This window comes from Phoxinus phoxinus (genome assembly GCF_949152265.1).
Source record: "Phoxinus phoxinus genome assembly, chromosome: 15".
NCBI classification, from domain to species: domain Eukaryota; kingdom Metazoa; phylum Chordata; class Actinopteri; order Cypriniformes; family Leuciscidae; genus Phoxinus; species Phoxinus phoxinus.
The window spans coordinates 8,313,956-8,336,589 of NC_136890.1; the positions used below are offsets into that span (position 1 = coordinate 8,313,956).

The 22,634-nt window shown below is 40.6% G+C and overlaps 1 protein-coding gene across 2 annotated transcripts in view; it reads left to right on the forward strand.

Moving 5' to 3' along the window:
- gpr153 (G protein-coupled receptor 153) overlaps positions 1–22,634 on the forward strand; it is an 83,728-nt gene that overhangs the window by 42,888 nt on the left and 18,206 nt on the right. For both annotated transcript variants that reach the window (XM_079637382.1, XM_079637381.1), the window contains exon 3: positions 20,564–20,996. In XM_079637382.1, coding sequence (XP_079493508.1) covers positions 20,564–20,996 — 433 coding nt within the window. The remainder of the gene's footprint in view (positions 1–20,563; positions 20,997–22,634) is intronic.

Here is a 22,634-nt window from a genome sequence, read left to right on the forward strand (position 1 = left end):
CTGCGCAGAATTAACTTTATAAATCCCAGTCAGCAGAAGATTGTGCGCACATGCGTCTCCTCCCCGAAATAACCATATATGGAGCTTACAACGCCTAGTTTTACTATGCATATCCTCATGTGCATATAATTTGCATATGATTATTCATCCACGTGATAACATGTTTAACGGTACAAGACATTAGGAAAATATGAAATACGGATGTGCCATCACATTACAATAATACAAATCATTTACATTTAGTAACCTATCCTTGCCTTGTTTTTGAATAAATAAATCAAATAGTGTTAAATACATTTCAGAGAAAGTTTTTCTCAATCTTTTCCACTGACCAAATAGTATTTTTAATTTATTTATATTTTTAATGGAAACAGATAGACCTTGTTGTGCAATTATTTGCACAATCTGCTATTATCATGATAAGCAATTATCTCTCTAGTTAAAACAATTAAAACACAGCATGCCAAAGGAAAAGTGTTCAAAAGCATTGCTATTTATTGAATATATATATATTAATGAACTTTTCAGTAAATTTCATGTAGTTTAAGTGTTTAACTCCATTAATGAGAATGGCATATTTAATCTAAATGTTTATATCAGAAGTAAAACAGTTTAAATCATTATTTTATTTAAACTGTTATTGTGAACATGCACTGTATTTATGATTAGGACTCATAATGAAGATTCATGGTTTTACTTCATCTGCCGTTAGATAGGGTATATATGCGTCAGTTTCACTAAACGGCCCAACGCGCTCGCTGGCGCGGACATTTAAGGAATGGATATTTGCTTCAAGTGATAGGCTTGGTGAGTGAAATTATATTTGTATTATATTTCTGTATATGTATCATTTTATTTCGATTTTCTGTCTAAAAGTGACCAAAACATTTCTTTCTTTTCCTCATAGCTACTTTTCGAAGCATGAGATGAACTCACTGTATGGGAAACAAATTGTGTGAACAGAATTTAATGGAGTTACATTCAGTCTTTTCGTTCTATGAGAAAACCTCAAATCCTTAACTTTGGCTTACACCAGTACACTTAAAAAAATAAAGGTTCTTTATTGGCATTGATGGTTCCAAGAAAAACCTTTAACTTCCATGGAATCGTTCCATTGCACAAATGTATAGTGAATAATACATTATAGTGAAAATGTTTTTTGAATTAAGTAAGTTATTTTAAGGAATGTTAATAAAAAGGTTCTTTGAGGAACCCAAAATTATTATTCTATGGCATCACTGCTAAAACATCCCTGGAGTCTTTATTTTTGAGAGTGCAACCATATATTTGTTTTGAGAATAACATTCATACATATCAGTCATGACAACTTGGATAGTTTACGCATGTTAATGGATATAACAATGTTAATGTATTCGGTTAGACTAGACCTGCTACGCATCAGAAGGTAGGCCTATGTCAAAAGAAATAGTACAGCCTATCGAAATGTATCATGTCCATGTAATCGCTTAATCAGTGCTGATGATTTGCGTGGAAAGATGTCAATAAAACAGCTTCTAAACATTATGTTACAAAACGTTACATTTACTTCAGTAAAGCCATTCAGTGATCATAGATCAATAGTTAGCTGGTAAAACTAGCTAAAGGAGAACTTTGATACGTGTATGCATTATATTATTCATTATATTTTTACTTAACCTGTTCTTCAATATTTAGTATAAATGAATAAACCAGTCTTGATCATAAAAAGTGACCAAGAACCTGTTGGACATTCTGGTTTAGCTCCAGAGACCATATGTGGAGATGGGAGAAACTTAGGGAATGATAATCATTACTGCAAGACATAGCGTGGCATGGAAAGAAAAAAAACGAGGACGAGGACATGAACATGAACTCACACAACAGTGGTCACAGGAAACAATACTTGACAAAGACACTTGGCAAACATGAGGGCTTAAATACACAGACCAATGACAAGAAAAGGGACGCCTGTGAACAATGAACCAATGACAACATGACACATCAGAGAAGGGAACACTTATGATTATAAGACCAGAGAATCCAAGTCTGAGAGGTTTTTTGGGGTTTTTTTGGGTTTCAAATTCCATGCAGGTTTTCATGTGTCGACTCTTTACTGAGGAGAGGCTTCCATCTGGCAAGTCTGCCTCAAAGCTTAAATTGGAGAAGTGTTGCAGTAATGATTATCATTCCCTAAGTTTCTCCCATCTCCACATATGGTCTCTGGAGCTAAACCAGAATGTCCAACAGGTTCTTGGTCACTGTCACGTTTTGGGTTTGTTCATGTCATGTTTCCATGCGATTCCCTGTTAGTCATGTAATCTTGCCTTGTGTTCCCTTCTCTGATGTGTCATGTTGTCATTGGTTCATTGTTCACAGGTGTCCCTTTTCTTGTCATTAGTCTGTGTATTTAAGCCCTCATGTTTGCCAAGTGTCTTTGTCAAGTATTGTTTCCTGTGACCACTGTTGTGTGAGTTCATGTTCATGTCCTCGTCCTCGTTTTTTGTCTTTCCATGCCACGCCATGTCTTTGTTTTATGTTTAATCTTTAATCTTGTTATGTTTTGTTGAAATAAACTGCAATTGGGTTCTTTCTACAACTTGCCTCCAGTGGAATCCTTACAGTCACCTTATCTTTCCAAGCTCCTTCTCACCCGATTGCTCGACACAGCAGGCAAAAAAAAAAAAATCTCACTGGTCAATTTTGAGATTTTGGACTATTTTTCTTCAATAACATGTATTCTTTCAGACTTGTGGTGAAAAGAACAGTTAGTTTTGCTTGATAACAGCATGAATATGCTAGTCCACCACCTAGACCAGCACTAAACCAGCTCTAACCAGCATAAATAAGCCTGGACCAACATGGAATTCATGCTAGTTAATGCTGCATTTTTCAGCAGGGATATTATGTTTTTTTTACTGGATTGTTTATGCCGACATTATTCTCTTTTGATGTTCCAGGATAATTGTTCTCTTTTGATGTTCCTGGATAATAAATTATATAATAATTAATGAATGGAGTGCCCAATTACCACATGTAAACATCATTCAACATTTATAGAACATTCTGCAGGGCATGATAGATACCAGGGTTTCTTGACTGTTCAGAACTGGAACTGGAGGCTGTGCATCTTTCTGAATGGTCCGGTAAACCTCGGGATAAACACAGAGACTAATATTAGTGTAGACGCCATCCTTCTTATGATGTAACAAGTACATCAGGATTTATGGGAAGTGTTCCTGGTTCCGGGTGACCTAATCTATGCAGCCTAACATTGAATTATATAAATCTATAATGTGTTATGTGTATGCTAAGTCAAAGAATGTGTTTTTAGTCTAGATTTGAACTGACAGAGTGTGTCTGCTTCCCGGACAATGTTAGGAAGACTGTTCCAAAGTTTTGGTGCTAAATAGGAAAAATACACACAATGAAACAGCTGCTCGGCGAGTCGGCGGCGACCTGACCCCGAAACATAACAACCTTTTAAACGGGGGCACAGAAGAATACTTTGAAAAAACATGTGTACTTACCTATTTGAGTCGCATCCGACAAGCCTTTTGCTGAACAAAATCTTTGGTAATGTCCTTAATTGTTACAGGTCTGCCAGGATCCTGCACTACATTTTCCATCACTCTCCTCTTTTCCCACCTGAACGTCATTCCTGATCACACACACCTGCACCTCATCTTTACAGTCATCACTCCAACTAATTAAGGACTCACTTCACCATTGTTCACTGTCTGGTCTCGTTCGTTGGTTGGAAGGAGGACTACTCACCTTTCCTCCTACGATCTACCTGACTTCTCCAGCGTTCTCCAAGTCTCCAGCATTCTCCAAGTCTCCAGCGATCCTGCATCTCTTCTCTCCACGTCTCCAATGATCCACCACCATCCCTGTAAGAAGACACATTCCTTTCATGCCAGAACACCACTCTATAATCCAGCATTGCACTTCCAACTCACCTGCTTCCCGTTTACCAGACCTGTTGTTGTCAATAAACTTCATGTTTGCATTTATCTCTGTCGCCTGAGTCTCATTCTGTAACAGAAGACCGGACCTATACCGACAGACAACAATATGGGCATCCTCCTCAGTCCCCCTAGAACCTGTCGATCTGCTTCTTCGCAGGACCACCGCCCGATTGAGACTTAGTACCTCCACCTAGTCCACCAGGTGTCCTAGAAAGAGGCAATACCCTCAATGCCAGCTTTGTCCTGGTCCCCTGAGCTGCCGTCTCCGCCATGGCCGCCTGAAGGGTCGTCTCCGCCATGGCCGTCTGAGCTGCCGGCCCCGCCCTGGTCACCTGCAAGTCCGGCATCGCCCTGGAGTCTGCACCCACCTGCTTACACCAGTCTAGATTCCAGGCCGATGCTAAACTAACAGGTGACCAGATCTCATCTATCCACGTCTCCATCGATCCACCACCATCCCTGTAAGTCTCCAGCGATCCTGCATCTCTTCTCTCCACGTCTCCATCGATCCACCACCATCCCTGTAAGAAGACACATTCCTTTCACTGCCAGCACACCACTCTCCAATCCAGCATTGCACTTCCCACTCACCTACTTCCAGTTCATCAGCCTTGTTGTTGTCAATAAATTTCCTGTTTGCATTCAGTTCCATTTCATGAGTCTGCTTCTGTAACATTAATGTCCATTTCATGGGCTCTGGTGTGTTCAATAGGTAGTATAGCCAGCCCACTCAACCTCTCCTGACTCATGCTTCTCCTCAGGTTAGTCTTTATCAATTTGAATTTGGAGAAGGATCGCACGGCCACTGTCACAGGTAATATCAAAAATATTAGCAGGGCAGTGCACACCTCACCATAGGTGGATGTTATGGAGTGATGATTCACAATCAACATCTTGGCAAGTTGGTAGATTAGGACTGCTGAGCAATTTCTGCTCTAAAACAGGTCTTGGATGACAGTAGTTGTGCAGGAAACGTAAATCCTTTTTCCCTGTTGTAGTGGTCATACAGACGTTTTGCCTTGACATACAGTTCATCATCTGTATCAGCTGGGTGTTGGGCCTCAAACATGCCAGAGGTTGCTCGCATACTGTTGAATCTTTGAGACAGCTGGTTGATGATTGTGTCCAGATTAGCGTTAAAAATGTTGACTCTGAATTAACGTTCTACTTTGGACAGGCGCTCATCTTCAAACAACTCGTCATAATGACGTTTCATTCTCCTGACACTCACATTTTCAAAAGTTGTCTGAAATCCCTTTTTTTCTGCGAGCGTCTGTGCTGTCATCTTTGCCCGGTCAAAAGTGCCAAAATACTCAGACAAACTCTGAATTGCATTGTCCAGCAATGTCACAGCCTTTGTAGCTTGTATGTCAGCATTTGTAGCTTGGAGCATTGTAGCTACAGCATTCACAATCTCCAGAATTTGTGTTTGCAGAACCATTTGAAAAATGAAAGTAAATTTCTCTTTTATTCTTGCTGCTTTACCACCCTCTTGCTTCTTTTCACTTGTCAGAGATATTTTTGACAGTGCTTTTATTATGTCCACATATCTGTACCTTATAGCAACAAACTGAACTGTGCCACTTCTGGAATGTTTTTTACTGCATCATTCAGCACTAGTTTCAGGTAATGTGCCGCACAGTGTACATACGTCGCAAGTGGCTCTTTTTTCCTGATCCTGGCCTGCACTCCCACAGAGACGCCACTCATATTGGCCACTCTGTTGTATTTTTTTGTAATGCTGTTGAGGATTTTGTTTTCCAGTTAAGTTGAAGATGTGACGTTTTCTCAAATCCGAGAAAAGCTTCAGTTACTTTGAAATCTATAGCTATGTCCACTAGGTTCCTCACTATGGTGACATATCTTCACACTTGACAAAGTTGGTCTCGCTTGGACAGGTCTTATGTGGTATCCATAATAATTGGAAAAAATGGTGCTTGGTTAATTTCAGCCGTAATCTCCTGCTGAACACGCTGTGACAAAATATAAATGAGCTCATTTTGGATAGAGGGGCTGAGATATTTAATTGACCCCTTGGGCCGTTTGATCAGCTCTTGCAGCACATGGTCATAGGTTTCCAGCAGCTCAATAATGGCAAGGAAATTCCTACTGTTTGGCAATCCCAAACGGAATGCAAGGTTGCTCCAAAAAGTGCCATTAAGTTTCCACTGTTCATACACCACAGAGGTTTGAACATGAAACGGAGAGAACTCGTGTAGTTCAGACAAATGCCCCCAATCTCTGAGTCCCTTCATCCATGCATTATTGTAGTGGGGTAAACTGCGGTCACCAAAAATAGCCAGCAGGGTTCATAGTATGCACAGTCCAATCTGGGGGAATGGCAAAGCCAACTGCAGCAGTTTAATGCCGTCTTTTTTTTTTTTTTTTTTGTAGTAAAACAACTCTGAAAAACAACATATCACTCACATATCTTTAAATGTACACCTAACACAAAAGCCTAACATTGATAGCTAGCTTGCTCCTAAGGCTAGACTACCTGCTACATGAGGGCAGCAGTGTAGTTGAAGCGTGCTGAACCGATAACGAAGTACAAATATTGTTGCTGGGAGGGGACTTGGGCTGATATTGGTCTCTTCTTACAAACATTTATGTTTGAATGGCATGACTACTTGCTTAGGTCTGCTCAGGTAATGAGTCAGATTTTGCATTTAACCTAGCTGCCGGAGTATTGTCGTCTTGTCACATGATCAAATAGAGACTTAAGATTGGCCAATGAATGGACCCTTTTCACGGACTGTGATGATGCGTTTCACCAGTTGTCAACTTCGCAGTCTAGAATTTTTTTAAATATCTCATTTATAATGCTACTTTGTGTCATATTACCTTGGCAGTAAATAACAAACAAACAAAAAGCCCTGTGAGGGGGTTTCTAATTCAACAGCTGAGGGAGTGATGGCATATCTTACATATTTTTCTCCTCTGACCAATGTAATCAATCTCTAGATTTTTTTCCCCTATTTTGGAAAGTTGTGGAAATTATATATAACAAATAAAACAAGACTATCCATTCTGTGGAATATTTGTAATAATTTCCTCAAAGTATTGCATGCATAAGCGTAATTTGCGGGTGGGACATGCCCCCACCCCTTTTTGCCATTCGATAAGCAATTTGTTGATCTGTCTTAAATAAGATACTATCAATCGCTGGAATGTTGTTTTTGAAATCATCTCGTGGTCGCTGTTATCGGTTCTCTCTTGGCACTCGTACACACTGCGCAGTCTTCACAAAGACGAGAGCTTCAATCTATTGCTTAACGCTGTTGAGTCGCACTCTATTAGTTCCGGTAAAAGCACAAAACAAATTGCACATGTTTCCCTGCTCTTGAAATAGAATCACTGATCAGCACCTTTGGTTTTAATGAGGGAAAAAAAACTATGCAAGGGCAGATTAGAACCCAGAACCTCTACACGCTTAACAACATTTCTTGGTCCACCAGACCATTAAAGCGCACAAGCATTCCACGCGAATCTATCTATTTATTCACTGATGTGAAGAATATCTGCACTAATAATTTTGTATTATTAATATTTATATTAATATTATATTGTCACTTCATCGCCAGGGGTGCGTTCGCTATGGGGCCCCCTGACGTACGGGCCCCAAGTGTGGCTGCACTACCTTCATATTTACACTCATTCACTTAGGGCGTAAGTTATGCCCCTTTGAATGAGTGTAAACACTATGAATGAAATGAGAGCAATCCATATAAATTTTAGGTTGCTGTTGCCTCTCCTTATCTCTCTCAGAAATCAGAGCTTGGCAACTAAAATACTACATTATACACATTTTACTATTTGATATGGATATTTTAATGATTTAAACCTTCTACAATATGATACACAAATAAATGGAAGAAGCACAGCAAGATTGCAAATCAAACAGCCGTGTTCCGTCTTTGCACGTCCTCGTCTCTCAGAAACCAAACCAGCTCTGTGTCGTGTCAAGTCACCTTTATCTATATAGCCAGGATCTACCGCCAACAGTCGATTTTGATATTCTAGGTATTACCAACTGGCCGAAATTTAGAGATTGCAATAGACGTGAAGGATTATAATGCGTTAAGAGCTCGCTCAAGTACTGGGGAGCTAAACCATTTAGTGCTTTGTAAGTGATCAGCAATATTTGAAAATGTATACAATGTTTAATAGGGAGCCAATGCAGTGTTGACAGAACCGGGCTAATATGGTCATACTTCCTGGTTCTGGTAAGAACTCTAGCTGCTGCATTTTGGACCAGCTGTAGTTTGTTTATTATTCGTGCAGGGCAACCACCCATAATAGCATTACAATAATCTAGCCTTGATGTCATGAACGCATTAACTAATTGTTCTGCATTTTTCATTGAGAGCATATGACGCAATTTAGATATATTTTTAAGATGAAAATGCGGTTTTACAGATGCTAGACACGTGACTTTCAAATGAAAGGTTGGTATCAAAGAGCACACCCAGGTTCCTAACCGATGACGAAGACTTGACAGAGCAGCCATCAAGTGTTACACAGTATTCTAGATTATTACGTGAGGAAGTTTTTGTCCAATAATTAGAATATCTATTCAATAATTAGAATATCTATTCAATAATTAGAATTAATTAACTCTTTTTTTTCAGAATTAAGTAGTAGGAAGTTGATAGTCATCCAGTTTTTATAGCAGCTATGTATTCCGTTAATTTTGTGAATTGGTATAAGTTTCGTCAGGGTGTGAAGAAATCTAGAGCTGTGTATCATCAGCATAACAGTGAAAACTAATGCCATGCTTCCTAATGATATCTTCTAAGGGTAGCATGTACAGAGTGAACAGCAACAGTCCTAGTACTGAGCCTTGTGGTACACCATACTGAACTTGTGATCGGTCTTCATTTACTGCTACAAACTGATTACGGTCATTATCAGTATGATTTATTACAGTATGATTTATTTAACCTCTCGGCCACGACTACTCCTACCTGCTGGTCACATGCTATTTTCTTTTCTGGATGTGAAAAGCAGAGGACACTGGGGCCAACCATCTATGTGAATGTGAGCAGCAGATGATGCCATTCGGCTAAAATACTGTGATGGCAAAAAGGAGTTCAACGACGTCTTCACCTACACAAAAACCTGCTCACTTCAGGCTTGAAAAGAGTTGTGGGTTGCCCAATTTCCGTGTTAGAGAAAAAAGCAGCACATAAAAAGCTCCTGGGTGTCACGAATTCCTGTCGCAATCAGACAAAGAGCAACGTAGTCGGCAGGGTTCGAACCTGCGCGGGGAGACCCCAATGGATTTCAAGTCCATCGCCTTAAACTCTCGGCCACGACTACTCATGCCAGTGAGCCTTATGCTATTTTCTTTTCTGGATGTGAGCAGCATAGCACAGCGGGGCCAACCATCAATGTGAACGTGAGCAGCAGAGGTTGCACCCGGCTCAAATATTGCGTTGGCAAAAAGGAGTTCAACGTCGGCTTCCCCCACACGCAAAGACTGTCGTGATCCGGATTTGGACTGGGGATGCTGCGGGCACAACACAAAGTACTAAACGCTATACAGAGATAGCAAAACACTCACTCACAAATAACACCACATCTTTTCTTGAAGAGGAAGACCCCCTCCCTCAAAGGCTGGAGCACAGTAAGTGATTAGGCGAGAAAGCAGACCACTCACTCGGGCCTGCTCACGACCGCTAAGAAGTGACTGAACATACAGAGTCAACGGCAAGCTTCAGCTCATTTCTCTAAAGTCCCCCACTACTGCTTGCTGAGAGAGCAACCAAGCATTACAGAAGACAAAACAACACCAAATGCTGGGAACACCACCACACTTTTCTTGAAGAGGAAGACCACCTCCCTCCAAGGCTGGTAAGAGCACAGCAAGTGATTAGAGGGGCTCTGCAACAAACTGACAGCCCTTCGCCCGAACAGGGACTTGAACCCTGGACCCTCAGATTAAAAGTCTGATGCTCTACCGACTGAGCTATCCGGGCTCTTGCCAAGGTCAAATCCCTGGGGATATAACAGCACTTTCTCCATAAAGTGTTCATGATTTGTCAGCTTGAAGTTTGTGGCATTAAATGATGAAGACCATACTTAATGTATGGACGAGAGAGATAGGCTGCTCACACTGACATTGAAAGAGTATTTTTTTTTTCCATTGCCTGTTGCTAACTCTAAGGTGGTTTGGACAAACAAATAATTGGTACATAATGAGTAGGTTTCTGTTTCACTATGCTAAGAGAGAACACATGTGACATTTCCAAACAATAATATGCGAGATTCTCCACAAAATAGAATGCGGAAACTCTTGAGCTGCACACTGTAAAGGCATTGAAGTTATCAGGGATGCCAAAGCCATTGCCTGAATTGAATGGCCAAAATCACAGATGATCTGGGCCTTTTGAAACGGTGCTCACTTCCGGCTTGAAAAGAGATGTGGGTTGCCTAATTTACATGCTGCATTTGAAGTTAGAGAAAAAAAGCAGCTCGTACACAGCTCCTGTCGCGAACAGACAAGGATCCACGTAGTCGGCAGGGTTCGAACCTGCGCGGGGAAACCCCAATGGATTTCGAGTCCATCGCCTTAACCTCTCGGCCACGACTACTCCTACCTGCTGGTCACATGCTATTTTCTTTTATGGATGTGAAAAGCAGAGGACACTGGGGCCAACCATCTATGTGAATGTGAGCAGCAGATGATGCCATTCGGCTAAAATACTGTGATGGCAAAAAGGAGTTCAACGACGTCTTCACCTACACAAAAACCTGCTCACTTCAGGCTTGAAAAGAGTTGTGGGTTGCCCAATTTCCGTGTTAGAGAAAAAAGCAGCACATAAAAAGCTCCTGGGTGTCACGAATTCCTGTCGCAATCAGACAAAGAGCAAAGTAGTCGGCAGGGTTCAAACCTGCGCGGGGAGACCCCAATGGATTTCAAGTCCATCGCCTTAACCTCTCGGCCACGACTACTCCTGCCAGTGAGCCTTATGCTATTTTCTTTTCTGGATGTGAGCAGCATAGCACAGCGGGGCCAACCATCAATGTGAACGTGAGCAGCAGAGGTTGCACCCGGCTCAAATATTGCGTTGGCAAAAAGGAGTTCAACGTCGGCTTCCCCCACACGCAAAGACTGTCGTGATCCGGATTTGGACTGGGGATGCTGCGGGCACAACACAAAGTACTAAACGCTATACAGAGATAGCAAAACACTCACTCACAAATAACACCACATCTTTTCTTGAAGAGCAAGACCCTCCCTCAAAGGCTGGAGCACAGCAAGTGATTAGGCGAGAAAGCAGACCACTCACTCGGGCCTGCTCACGACCGCTAAGAAGTGACTGAACATACAGAGTCAACGGCAAGCTTCAGCTCATTTCTCTAAAGTCCCCCACTACTGCTTGCTGAGAAAGCAACCAAGCATTACAGAAGACAAAACAACACCAAATGCTGGGAACACCACCACACTTTTCTTGAAGAGGAAGACCACCTCCCTCCAAGGCTGGTAAGAGCACAGCAAGTGATTAGAGGGGCTCAGCAACAAACTGACAGACCTTCGCCCGAACAGGGACTTGAACCCTGGACCCTCAGATTAAAAGTCTGATGCTCTACCGACTGAGCTATCCGGGCTCTTGCCAAGGTCAAATCCCTGGGGATATAACAGCACTTTCTCCATAAAGTGTTCATGCTTTGTCAGCTTGAAGTTTGTGGCATTAAATGATGAAGACCATACTTAATGAATGGACGAGAGAGATAGGCTGCTCACACTGACATTGAAAGAGTATTTTTTTTTTCCATTGCCTGTTGCTAACTCTAAGGTGGTTTGGACAAACAAGTAATTGGTACATAATGAGTAGGTTTCTGTTTCACTATGCTAAGAGAGAACACATGTGACATTTCCAAACACTAATATGCGAGATTCTCCACAAAATAGAATGCGGAAACTCTTGAGCTGCACACTGTAAAGGCATTGAAGTTATCAGGGATGCCAAAGCCATTGCCTGAATTGAATGGCCAAAATCACAGATGATCTGGGCCTTTTGAAACGGTGCTCACTTCCGGCTTGAAAAGGGATGTGGGTTGCCTAATTTACATGCTGCATTTGAAGTTAGAGAAAAAAAGCAGCTCGTACACAGCTCCTGTCGCGAACAGACAAGGATCCACGTAGTCAGCAGGGTTCGAACCTGCACGGGGAAACCCCAATGGATTTCGAGTCCATCGCCTTAACCTCTCGGCCACGACTACTCCTACCTGCTGGTCACATGCTATTTTCTTTTCTGGATGTGAACAGCAGAGGACACTGGGGCCAACCATCTATGTGAATGTGAGCAGCAGATGATGCCATTCGGCTAAAATACTGTGATGGCAAAAAAGAGTTCAACGACGTCTTCACCTACACAAAAACCTGCTCACTTCAGGCTTGAAAAGAGTTGTGGGTTGCCCAATTTCCGTGTTAGAGAAAAAAGCAGCACATAAAAAGCTCCTGGGTGTCACGAATTCCTGTCGCAATCAGACAAAGAGCAACGTAGTCGGCAGGGTTCGAACCTGCGCGGGGAGACCCCAATGGATTTCAAGTCCATCGCCTTAACCTCTCGGCCACGACTACTCCTGCCAGTGAGCCTTATGCTATTTTCTTTTCTGGATGTGAGCAGCATAGCACAGCGGGGCCAACCATCAATGTGAACGTGAGCAGCAGAGGTTGCACCCGGCTCAAATATTGCGTTGGCAAAAAGGAGTTCAACGTCGGCTTCCCCCACACGCAAAGACTGTCGTGATCCGGATTTGACCTGGGGATGCTGCGGGCACAACACAAAGTACTAAACGCTATACAGAGATAGCAAAACACTCACTCACAAATAACACCACATCTTTTCTTGAAGAGGAAGACCCCCTCCCTCAAAGGCTGGAGCACAGCAAGTGATTAGGTGAGAAAGCAGACCACTCACTCGGGCCTGCTCACGACCGCTAAGAAGTGACTGAACATACAGAGTCAACGGCAAGCTTCAGCTCATTTCTCTAAAGTCCCCCACTACTGCTTGCTGAGAGAGCAACCAAGCATTACAGAAGACAAAACAACACCAAATGCTGGGAACACCACCACACTTTTCTTGAAGAGGAAGACCACCTCCCTCCAAGGCTGGTAAGAGCACAGCAAGTGATTAGAGGGGCTCAGCAACAAACTGACAGCCCTTCACCCAAACAGGGACTTGAACCCTGGACCCTCAGATTAAAAGTCTGATGCTCTACCGACTGAGCTATCCGGGCTCTTGCCAAGGTCAAATCCCTGAGGATATAACAGCACTTTCTCCATAAAGTGTTCATGATTTGTCAGCTTGAAGTTTGTGGCATTAAATGATGAAGACCATACTTAATGAATGGACGAGAGAGATAGGCTGCTCACACTGACATTGAAAGAGTATTTTTTTTTCCATTGCCTGTTGCTAACTCTAAGGTGGTTTGGACAAACAAGTAATTGGTACATAATGAGTAGGTTTCTGTTTCACTATGCTAAGAGAGAACACATGTGACATTTCCAAACACTAATATGCGAGATTCTCCACAAAATAGAATGCGGAAACTCTTGAGCTGCACACTGTAAAGGCATTGAAGTTATCAGGGATGCCAAAGCCATTGCCTGAATTGAATGGCCAAAATCACAGATGATCTGGGCCTTTTGAAACGGTGCTCACTTCCGGCTTGAAAAGAGATATGGGTTGCCTAATTTACATGCTGCATTTGAAGTTAGAGAAAAAAAGCAGCTCGTACACAGCTCCTGTCGCGAACAGACAAGGATCCACGTAGTCGGCAGGGTTCGAACCTGCGCGGGGAAACCCCAATGGATTTCGAGTCCATCGCCTTAACCTCTCGGCCACGACTACTCCTACCTGCTGGTCACATGCTATTTTCTTTTCTGGATGTGAACAGCAGAGGACACTGGGGCCAACCATCAATGTGAATGTGAGCAGCAGATGATGCCATTCGGCTAAAATACTGTGATGGCAAAAAGGAGTTCAACGACGTCTTCACCTACACAAAAACCTGCTCACTTCAGGCTTGAAAAGAGTTGTGGGTTGCCCAATTTCCGTGTTAGAGAAAAAAGCAGCACATAAAAAGCTCCTGGGTGTCACGAATTCCTGTCGCAATCAGACAAAGAGCAACGTAGTCGGCAGGGTTCGAACCTGCGCGGGGAGACCCCAATGGATTTCAAGTCCATCGCCTTAACCTCTCGGCCACGACTACTCCTGCCAGTGAGCCTTATGCTATTTTCTTTTCTGGATGTGAGCAGCATAGCACAGCGGGGCCAACCATCAATGTGAACGTGAGCAGCAGAGGTTGCACCCGGCTCAAATATTGCGTTGGCAAAAAGGAGTTCAACGTCGGCTTCCCCCACACGCAAAGACTGTCGTGATCCGGATTTGGACTGGGGATGCTGCGGGCACAACACAAAGTACTAAACGCTATACAGAGATAGCAAAACACTCACTCACAAATAACACCACATCTTTTCTTGAAGAGCAAGACCCCCTCCCTCAAAGGCTGGAGCACAGCAAGTGATTAGGCGAGAAAGCAGACCACTCACTCGGGCCTGCTCACGACCGCTAAGAAGTGACTGAACATACAGAGTCAACGGCAAGCTTCAGCTCATTTCTCTAAAGTCCCCCACTACTGCTTGCTGAGAGAGCAACCAAGCATTACAGAAGACAAAACAACACCAAATGCTTGGAAGACCACCACACTTTTCTTGAAGAGGAAGACCACCTCCCTCCAAGGCTGGTAAGAGCACAGCAAGTGATTAGAGGGGCTCTGCAACAAACTGACAGCCCTTCGCCCGAACAGGGACTTGAACCCTGGACCCTCAGATTAAAAGTCTGATGCTCTACCGACTGAGCTATCCGGGCTCTTGCCAAGGTCAAATCCCTGGGGATATAACAGCACTTTCTCCATAAAGTGTTCATGCTTTGTCAGCTTGAAGTTTGTGGCATTAAATGATGAAGACCATACTTAATGAATGGACGAGAGAGATAGGCTGCTCACACTGACATTGAAAGAGTATTTTTTTTTTCCATTGCCTGTTGCTAACTCTAAGGTGGTTTGGACAAACAAGTAATTGGTACATAATGAGTAGGTTTCTGTTTCACTATGCTAAGAGAGAACACATGTGACATTTCCAAACACTAATATGCGAGATTCTCCACAAAATAGAATGCGGAAACTTTTGAGCTGCACACTGTAAAGGCATTGAATTTATCAGGGATGCCAAAGCCATTGCCTGAATTGAATGGCCAAAATCACAGATGATCTGGGCCTTTTGAAACGGTGCTCACTTCCGGCTTGAAAAGAGATGTGGGTTGCCTAATTTACATGCTGCATTTGAAGTTAGAGAAAAAAAGCAGCTCGTACACAGCTCCTGTCGCGAACAGACAAGGATCCACGTAGTCGGCAGGGTTCGAACCTGCGCGGGGAAACCCCAATGGATTTCGAGTCCATCGCCTTAAAGGGCACCTATTATGCCCCTTTTTACAAGATGTAATATTGGTCTTGGGTGTCCCCAGAATGTATTTGTGAAGTTTTAGCACAAAATACCCCACCGATCATTTATTATAACCATTTGAAAATGTAATTTTTGGGGCCTGTTTTAAAACGAGCTGTTTTGGTGTGTACCACCTTAAATGTAAATGAGCTGCATATCCCCGCCCTGCTTTTGGATTAGGGCGTAACTTAAACATTTCTCATTTGCATACCTATGGCAGTAAACAGTCGGTAGAAGCAGAATGGCTGAGAGTGAGAGACCCGCTGTTCTGTATGGCATTCTGAGCTAACAGCTCATTCTGAGACAGTGCTTATGATTGAGATTGTAAAAAAAACACTGGGTGGATTTTTATCTTTATAGGGTGGTTGTGCTCACACACTGCCAACACACATTTATGTTCAAACACCATGTAAAAGAGAATTTTGCATAATAGGTGCCCTTTAAACCATGATAATGCATTTCCACTAATGCCAAAATAATTTTCGAGTCTATTTAAAAGAATGTTGTGGTCGATAGTATCAAATGCAGCACTAAGATCCAGTAACACTAATAGAGAGATACAGGGTTGAAAAATAAACAGATCTGGCATCTTTTACGGCCTCTATATGCAATCGAGCTCTCTTTCCATGAAATGCAAAATACCTCTAGTTCATCTAAGCTATCTGGGATGTTGAGATGATGAAACTGATCAGGAAGATTATTAATAAAGCAATCTTTAGTGGCAGAAGTGATAGGTCTAACATATGTGTAACACGGAGTTGGCTTTGCAGCCTTGGCTAAATAAAGTTTACACGAGACTAGATAACGATCTGAGATGTAATCGCTCTGCTGCAGAATTTCAACAGCATCAACATTAATTCCGTGTGATAATATTAGATCTAGAGTATGATTACGAGAATGAGTAGGTCCTGACACGTGTTGTCTATCTCCAATAGAGTTCAGAATATCTTTAAATGCCAATCGCAATGCATCTTTTTCGTTATCTACATGTATATTAAAATCACCAACAATTAGGACTTTATCTGCAGCCATCTTTATCTGGCAAGTATAAGCCAGCAGCCCCTCGCAGATGACTTAGGAACTTTGCAGTGGCATTTTGTACTTTTTGTTAATTTTGTAGTGATTTAAGTCTATTGTGGTACTAGTGAAGAAAATCCAGCAAAACGTGCCGGCGCATTTGTCAACCCCTAAGGGTTAATCATGATAGGTCCCCAAGCTGGGACTCGGGTCACCCAAAGCACAAACCAAAGCATTGCCTATACAAGGCTATCGGCTTCGACAGTTATTTAAATAGGCTCAATTTTATAATCATAATAAAACATATTATTTTATCTGTTATACATGGCATATTTGTTTAGTGATAACTAAGAGGAAAACAGATGCAAAACCATAGACATAGCGGTCTTCTCAAGTAATTATACGCACTTCCTGGTATAGCCCCGGCCACTTCCGTTTATCTGAATATCCAAGACAGATACGAAGAATTTGAAGATTGTTACAGATAAAGATACATATAGAGATATTGGCTCCGCTGCACACCCCTAGTCCAGATGATTGGAGGCCTAAACGTAGAGTTTGAAATATAGTTTATTCTTCTTTGCTGACAAGACACTATAAAAAATTTACTAATGCTCCACTTTTAAATAGCATTACCGGTCTTATTTAATTGAATCAAAAATAGAAAGAGTGATTTATAATCAGTGCTGTGAACTAAAGTGTAATGTGACATATTTCCAAGTAAAACTAAAGAAAAAAGTAGGGTGGAACTTGATTCTATCAATCAGGCATTTGGATTATAATTGATGATGTTATAATTTACAACTCACCCTGGTTTATTACCATACTCAGTAAAATTGACTAGACCACACATTTTAACCCATTTGTGGCCAAATTTTTCTGAATGGTTTCATGCATATAGTCGTGTTAATAGTGTCCTATATGAACATATTCTGCATTTATTTTCCCCAGGTTTTTTTTTTTTTTTCTTGATAATCGTATTTGAATGTGCAAATATGTTGTATGCACCCCCTCAGTGTAAAATATGAAGAGGACGAGAACCTTGGGCATCATGGAAGAGGTGTTAGTGAGATTCTTAAATCTTAAAACACAACAAACAATAAATCCATTTGTCTTAACCCTTGTGCGCTGTTCGAGGACCCACATTTCTAACTTTCATTCATGGGGATAACATGGATAATTTGACATGGTTTAGTGTACAATTTTTGCACATCTTTTGGAAAATGCAGTTTTTAAAGTAACAAATTATTATGGAGACAGATCAGTCTCATTAATAATTCACGCAGAAAACCTGATTCACACATGCGTAGACAATTTCACATGCATGAAACCTAATTCACGTACACACAAAAAAAATTCACGTGCGTGTAATTTTTTTTTCCCACAAAAAACAATTCACATGCGCAAAATAAAATTATATATTCATAAAATACATTTCACAAATGCAAAACACAATTCGTAGATATACAACTGTGTGCAAAAACCTTTGAGTGTTTAAAATGTACGAGTTTATCCCTGAATGTGGATGTGCAATCGTCATTCACGTGTGAATCGCCTCGGATGTGTGTGTGTGTTTTTGAGACTTGGACTGGCAGAGCTCTTGACCCACGCGGGTCTGTCGTACTCTTTAGCCAATCAGATGCGAGCTTACCATTCAACCAATCATAAATGGAATCCCCTGAGAGTTTTTTATCTGTTGGTATTTGATCCAATCCATGATGCCATGTATCTGAACAAGATGTCCAGGACCTCTGGCAGAAAATTTCATTTTACACATGGGGTACTTTTTTATCCCTGTGTGCACCAAACCCATCTTAAGTGTTTGCTGCCAAAAAAGCTATTTTTTTGGTTCCTCTGTCCATAGAACGTTTGAAAAGTACCGGACACTACTGGCACTTCAAACGGGACGGGTTCTATGGTCAGATGAAACAAAAACAAAAAAGCTTTTTTGGCAGCAAACACGTAAGATGGGTTTGGTGCACACAGGGATAAAAAAGTACCCCATGTGTAAAATGAAATACTCTGCTGTATATTTAATGCTGTGGGCCTAATTTTCTGGCTGAGGTCCTGGACATCTTGTTCAGATACATGGCATCATGGATTGGATCAAATACCAACAGATAAAAAATCGAAACCTAACAGACTGTGCTAGAAATCTTATAACGGGCCATGTTTGGATCTTCCAACAGGACAGTGATCCAAAAACAAATATCAAAATCAAAACAAAAATGGGTCACTGAGCACAAAACCAAGATCTGCAATGGCCAACCCAGTCCCTGGCCGGAACCCTATAGAAAATGAGTGGGCTGAACTTGTTGTGGTTTCAATCTTTCTGTGAAATCACTTCTCAGAGATCTTTGATGCCAGAAATATTTTAGACTTTATTTAACAAAACAAAGCCGAGCATCTCCCGCAGGGAGGTCCTGCAGGAGAAGACTCCCTGCAGGAGATGACTCCCGAACATCGGTTAGCTTTTCACATATATGCATACATCGCCTCCAAAAATGGTCATACATCCTATAGATAGGGTCTTGCACCATGTGACACACTTAAATAGAATTATCTGCTGCATCAGCATTCTGACCTTTCTGTAAGCCCCCCAAAAGTCAAACCAAAGACACACACAGAGGAAATAATGGTGTACAAATATATAGCTGAATTACTTATTTCCTAAATAATAAAATCTTCAACAAACTGAAGAGAAGCAGCACCAACATGGATCTGGGAATCTGAAGGATCTGGAGAGATTCTGTGTGGAGGAATGGTCTCTGATCTCTTGTCAGGTGTTCTCCAAACTCATCAGGCATTGTAGGAGAAAACTCAGAGCTGTTATCTTGGCAAAAGGAGGTTGCAAAAAGTATTTAATAAAAGGGTGCCAATAATTGTGGCCAATGTGTTTTGGAGAAAAACATTTATTTCATAATGTGATTTAGCCTCACTTTCAATTCTCTTGCTTCAATGAAAGGTTAGAATTTTGGCAATTTTTGGAATGAAAGATCAAAAGGATAAACAATGCAGATTTATTTTTTACAGCCAGTTTTGATCATATTTACCAGGGGTGCCATTAATTCTGACCATGACTGTATATATTAAAATATATATTTTTTACATTTATTTATATAAATTTTGTGGAGTAAAAATGTCCAAATGTGAAGTAAAAATATTAATAAACTGAGTAAAATGACATTGTAAAAACAAAAACAAAAAACTCTCTCTAAGTCTCTAAGACTCCAAACAGCCCGACTGTAAACCACAAACGAAACGTGCACAAGGGTTAAAGTGGTGGAACATAGTTCAGAACAAAGTGCAGCCATACCAGGGCATTGTGTATCAAAAAGTTAAATAAAAAAAAAAAAATACAAATAAATAGAATGAAGAAAAAATTATATCTATATAACAAACAAAAAAACAAAATGGCAAATAACAAAACTATAGATCTCTTGTAAGATTTGGTTTGTTTGGATAATTCTAGAGACCTTCATGATTATGTAGATATATATATGTCAACAACAAAAAAAAAACTTATTGTTAACATGAAAATGACCTTTCTTTGGGAGGGTTTGCCTTCGCCATGCTTCCTGGAAGTAGGGGGAGGAAGTTGAAAGCCTCATGTCATGTGACAGGAAGGAAGTGAATACCTTTTTTTTTTCTTGAAATCCTTTACTTGGTTGTTTGCTTGCATGTCATTGAGACATTAAACATGGATAACATCTAGAAAAATAATTACAAAAGGAAAATGACAACTATACACTGCGGCAACTATAGTTGCCGGTGGGATTAGCGATGTTGCAAAAACAGAGTTAGAAATTATTAAGCTCATGATGCAATCTAAATTTATTAGCTACTTATATAATTAGTATATCCATCATAGTATTGTTAAAAAACATTTTCCTCAGATATGTGTGATTCTGTTTTTGCAGATATATTATCCTTTCACTTAGACTTTTAATCTTTAATCTCCTTTATCTTCTACCAGGTTGAGTAACATTAAAAAGCAAACATTTTCCTCAGATATGTGTGATTCTTTTTTTGCAGATATATTAACCTTTCATTAAGACCTTTAATCTCCTTTATCTTCTACCAGGTTGAGTAACACCAAAAAGCAGGCTGTACATACCGTCATGGGCATCTGGATGGTGTCATTCATTCTGTCCACCTTGCCTGCTGTGGGCTGGCACGATACCACAGAACGCTTTTACACCCACGACAACTGTCGCTTCATTGTGACTGAAATTGGCTTGGGCTTTGGCGTCTGCTTCCTGTTGCTGATCAGCGGGAGTGTGGTGATGGGCGTCATCTGTATTGGAATTGCCCTCTTCCAGACCTTTTCCATCCATATGGGCCAACACGTGGACAAGAACAAATTTAACGTTCCCACCATTGTAGTGGAGGATGCTCAGGGCAAAAGGCGTTCATCCATTGATGGCTCAGAGCCCGTTAAGACATCGCTGCAGATCACCTATCTGATCAGTGGAATAGTCTTCATATACGATTTTCTAACTGGATTCCCCATATTGGTGAGTGTTTGTTTTCATTTAAAAGAACATGATTTTCAAGAAGGGCTTTAGTGGAGATTCAATGGATTTTGGTGGAGTACAAGTGTTATTTATCTTTGCATAGGTTAAAGGGATAGTTCACTTTAAAATTAAAATTCTGTCATCATTTACTCACCCTCAAGTTGTTTCAAACCTGTATTAATTTATTTCTTCTGCTGAACACAAAGAAAGATATTTTGAAGAATGTCAGTAACCAAACAGTAGTCTGTACCTATTGACTTCCATAGTATTTTTTTTTCCTACTATGGAAGTCAATGGGTACAGACTACTGTTTGGTTACTGACATTCTTCAAAATATCTTTCTTTGTGTTCAGCAGAAGAAATAAATTAATACAGGTTTGAAACAACTTGAGGGTGAGTAAATGATGACAGAATTTTAATTTTAAAGTGAACTATCCCTTTAATGAGTTGAGGAGTTGCTCTAAATTGACTTATGAATGATATTGACTTGTTTGAGGATTGAAACGGTTTCTGAAGCACGTCCCTGTAATAATTATTATGATTATTATTAGTACTAAATAAAAATCTAAGTATAGGATAATATATTATAAAAATGTAATGCTTAGATCCAATGAAGACGAAGATGAAGATAGGATAACACAAGGTTTAACAGAATACAAATAGACAGCCAGCATGCAAAACAGCGTGCAAACAAACAACACGAACAATACTGGACACTGAACAGAACACAGGCAGGAACTTAAATACACAGTGATGATTAACTAAAATACGAACAGCTGTGATGATTAGTGTTAGTGTCCATGACTGATGAGTGGCGGGAAACTAGAACAAAGGAACACGTGTGATGAATGGAAACAGAAAGTCCAAGAAAACTGAAGCAAACTGAACATGACTGCATAAATATAGTAGTACAAATAATAATGATAATTTGACTTTACTTTACAGAAACCTTTTATTTTATGGGATAAATGCAGGGGGCCTATACAGTAACTAAATAATTAGAAAGGAACACTTCATTAGAGAAAAATATATGGATCATCATGTTTACTTTTTTTTACCCAAAATAGAAGGGTAGCATTATTGAGCACTAAAAACACGTTATGTATGTTCCATTCATACTGGAACCCAAATATGCCTCACAGAAGTAATATGACTTTTGACGTTCCAGGAAATCCCTAATACAGCTGTCGCTGTAGCTGAATAAAAAGAAGATAGAAACGGTTTGACATTAAACACAATATGGTGACAAGATGGTGACAATATATGGTTTATCTGTGTTCTTCAAGCCATTTCAGCTATTTTCATAAGAATAAAGAATATTTATAATGCAAAACTAATCAACATAGCATTAATTACAGTATAGAATTCTTCAAAATAATATATTGTCTGCCTCATTCTGTGATAATAATTCACTTCAGATCCCAAATGGTTAAATTTCTTTTGGGATCTGAAGTGGATTCTTATCACAGAATGAGGCAGACAATATATCCAAACACTCAATTGACGTTATGAAGTGAGTTTAGATAAAAACATGAAATGTTTGGTATGTTTTGCTTTTTAAATGCACATCGTAAGTGACCCAAACTCACAGCACTTGCGGAGACCATTTAGTAGTAGTAGTAGTAGTCCTTTATTCTT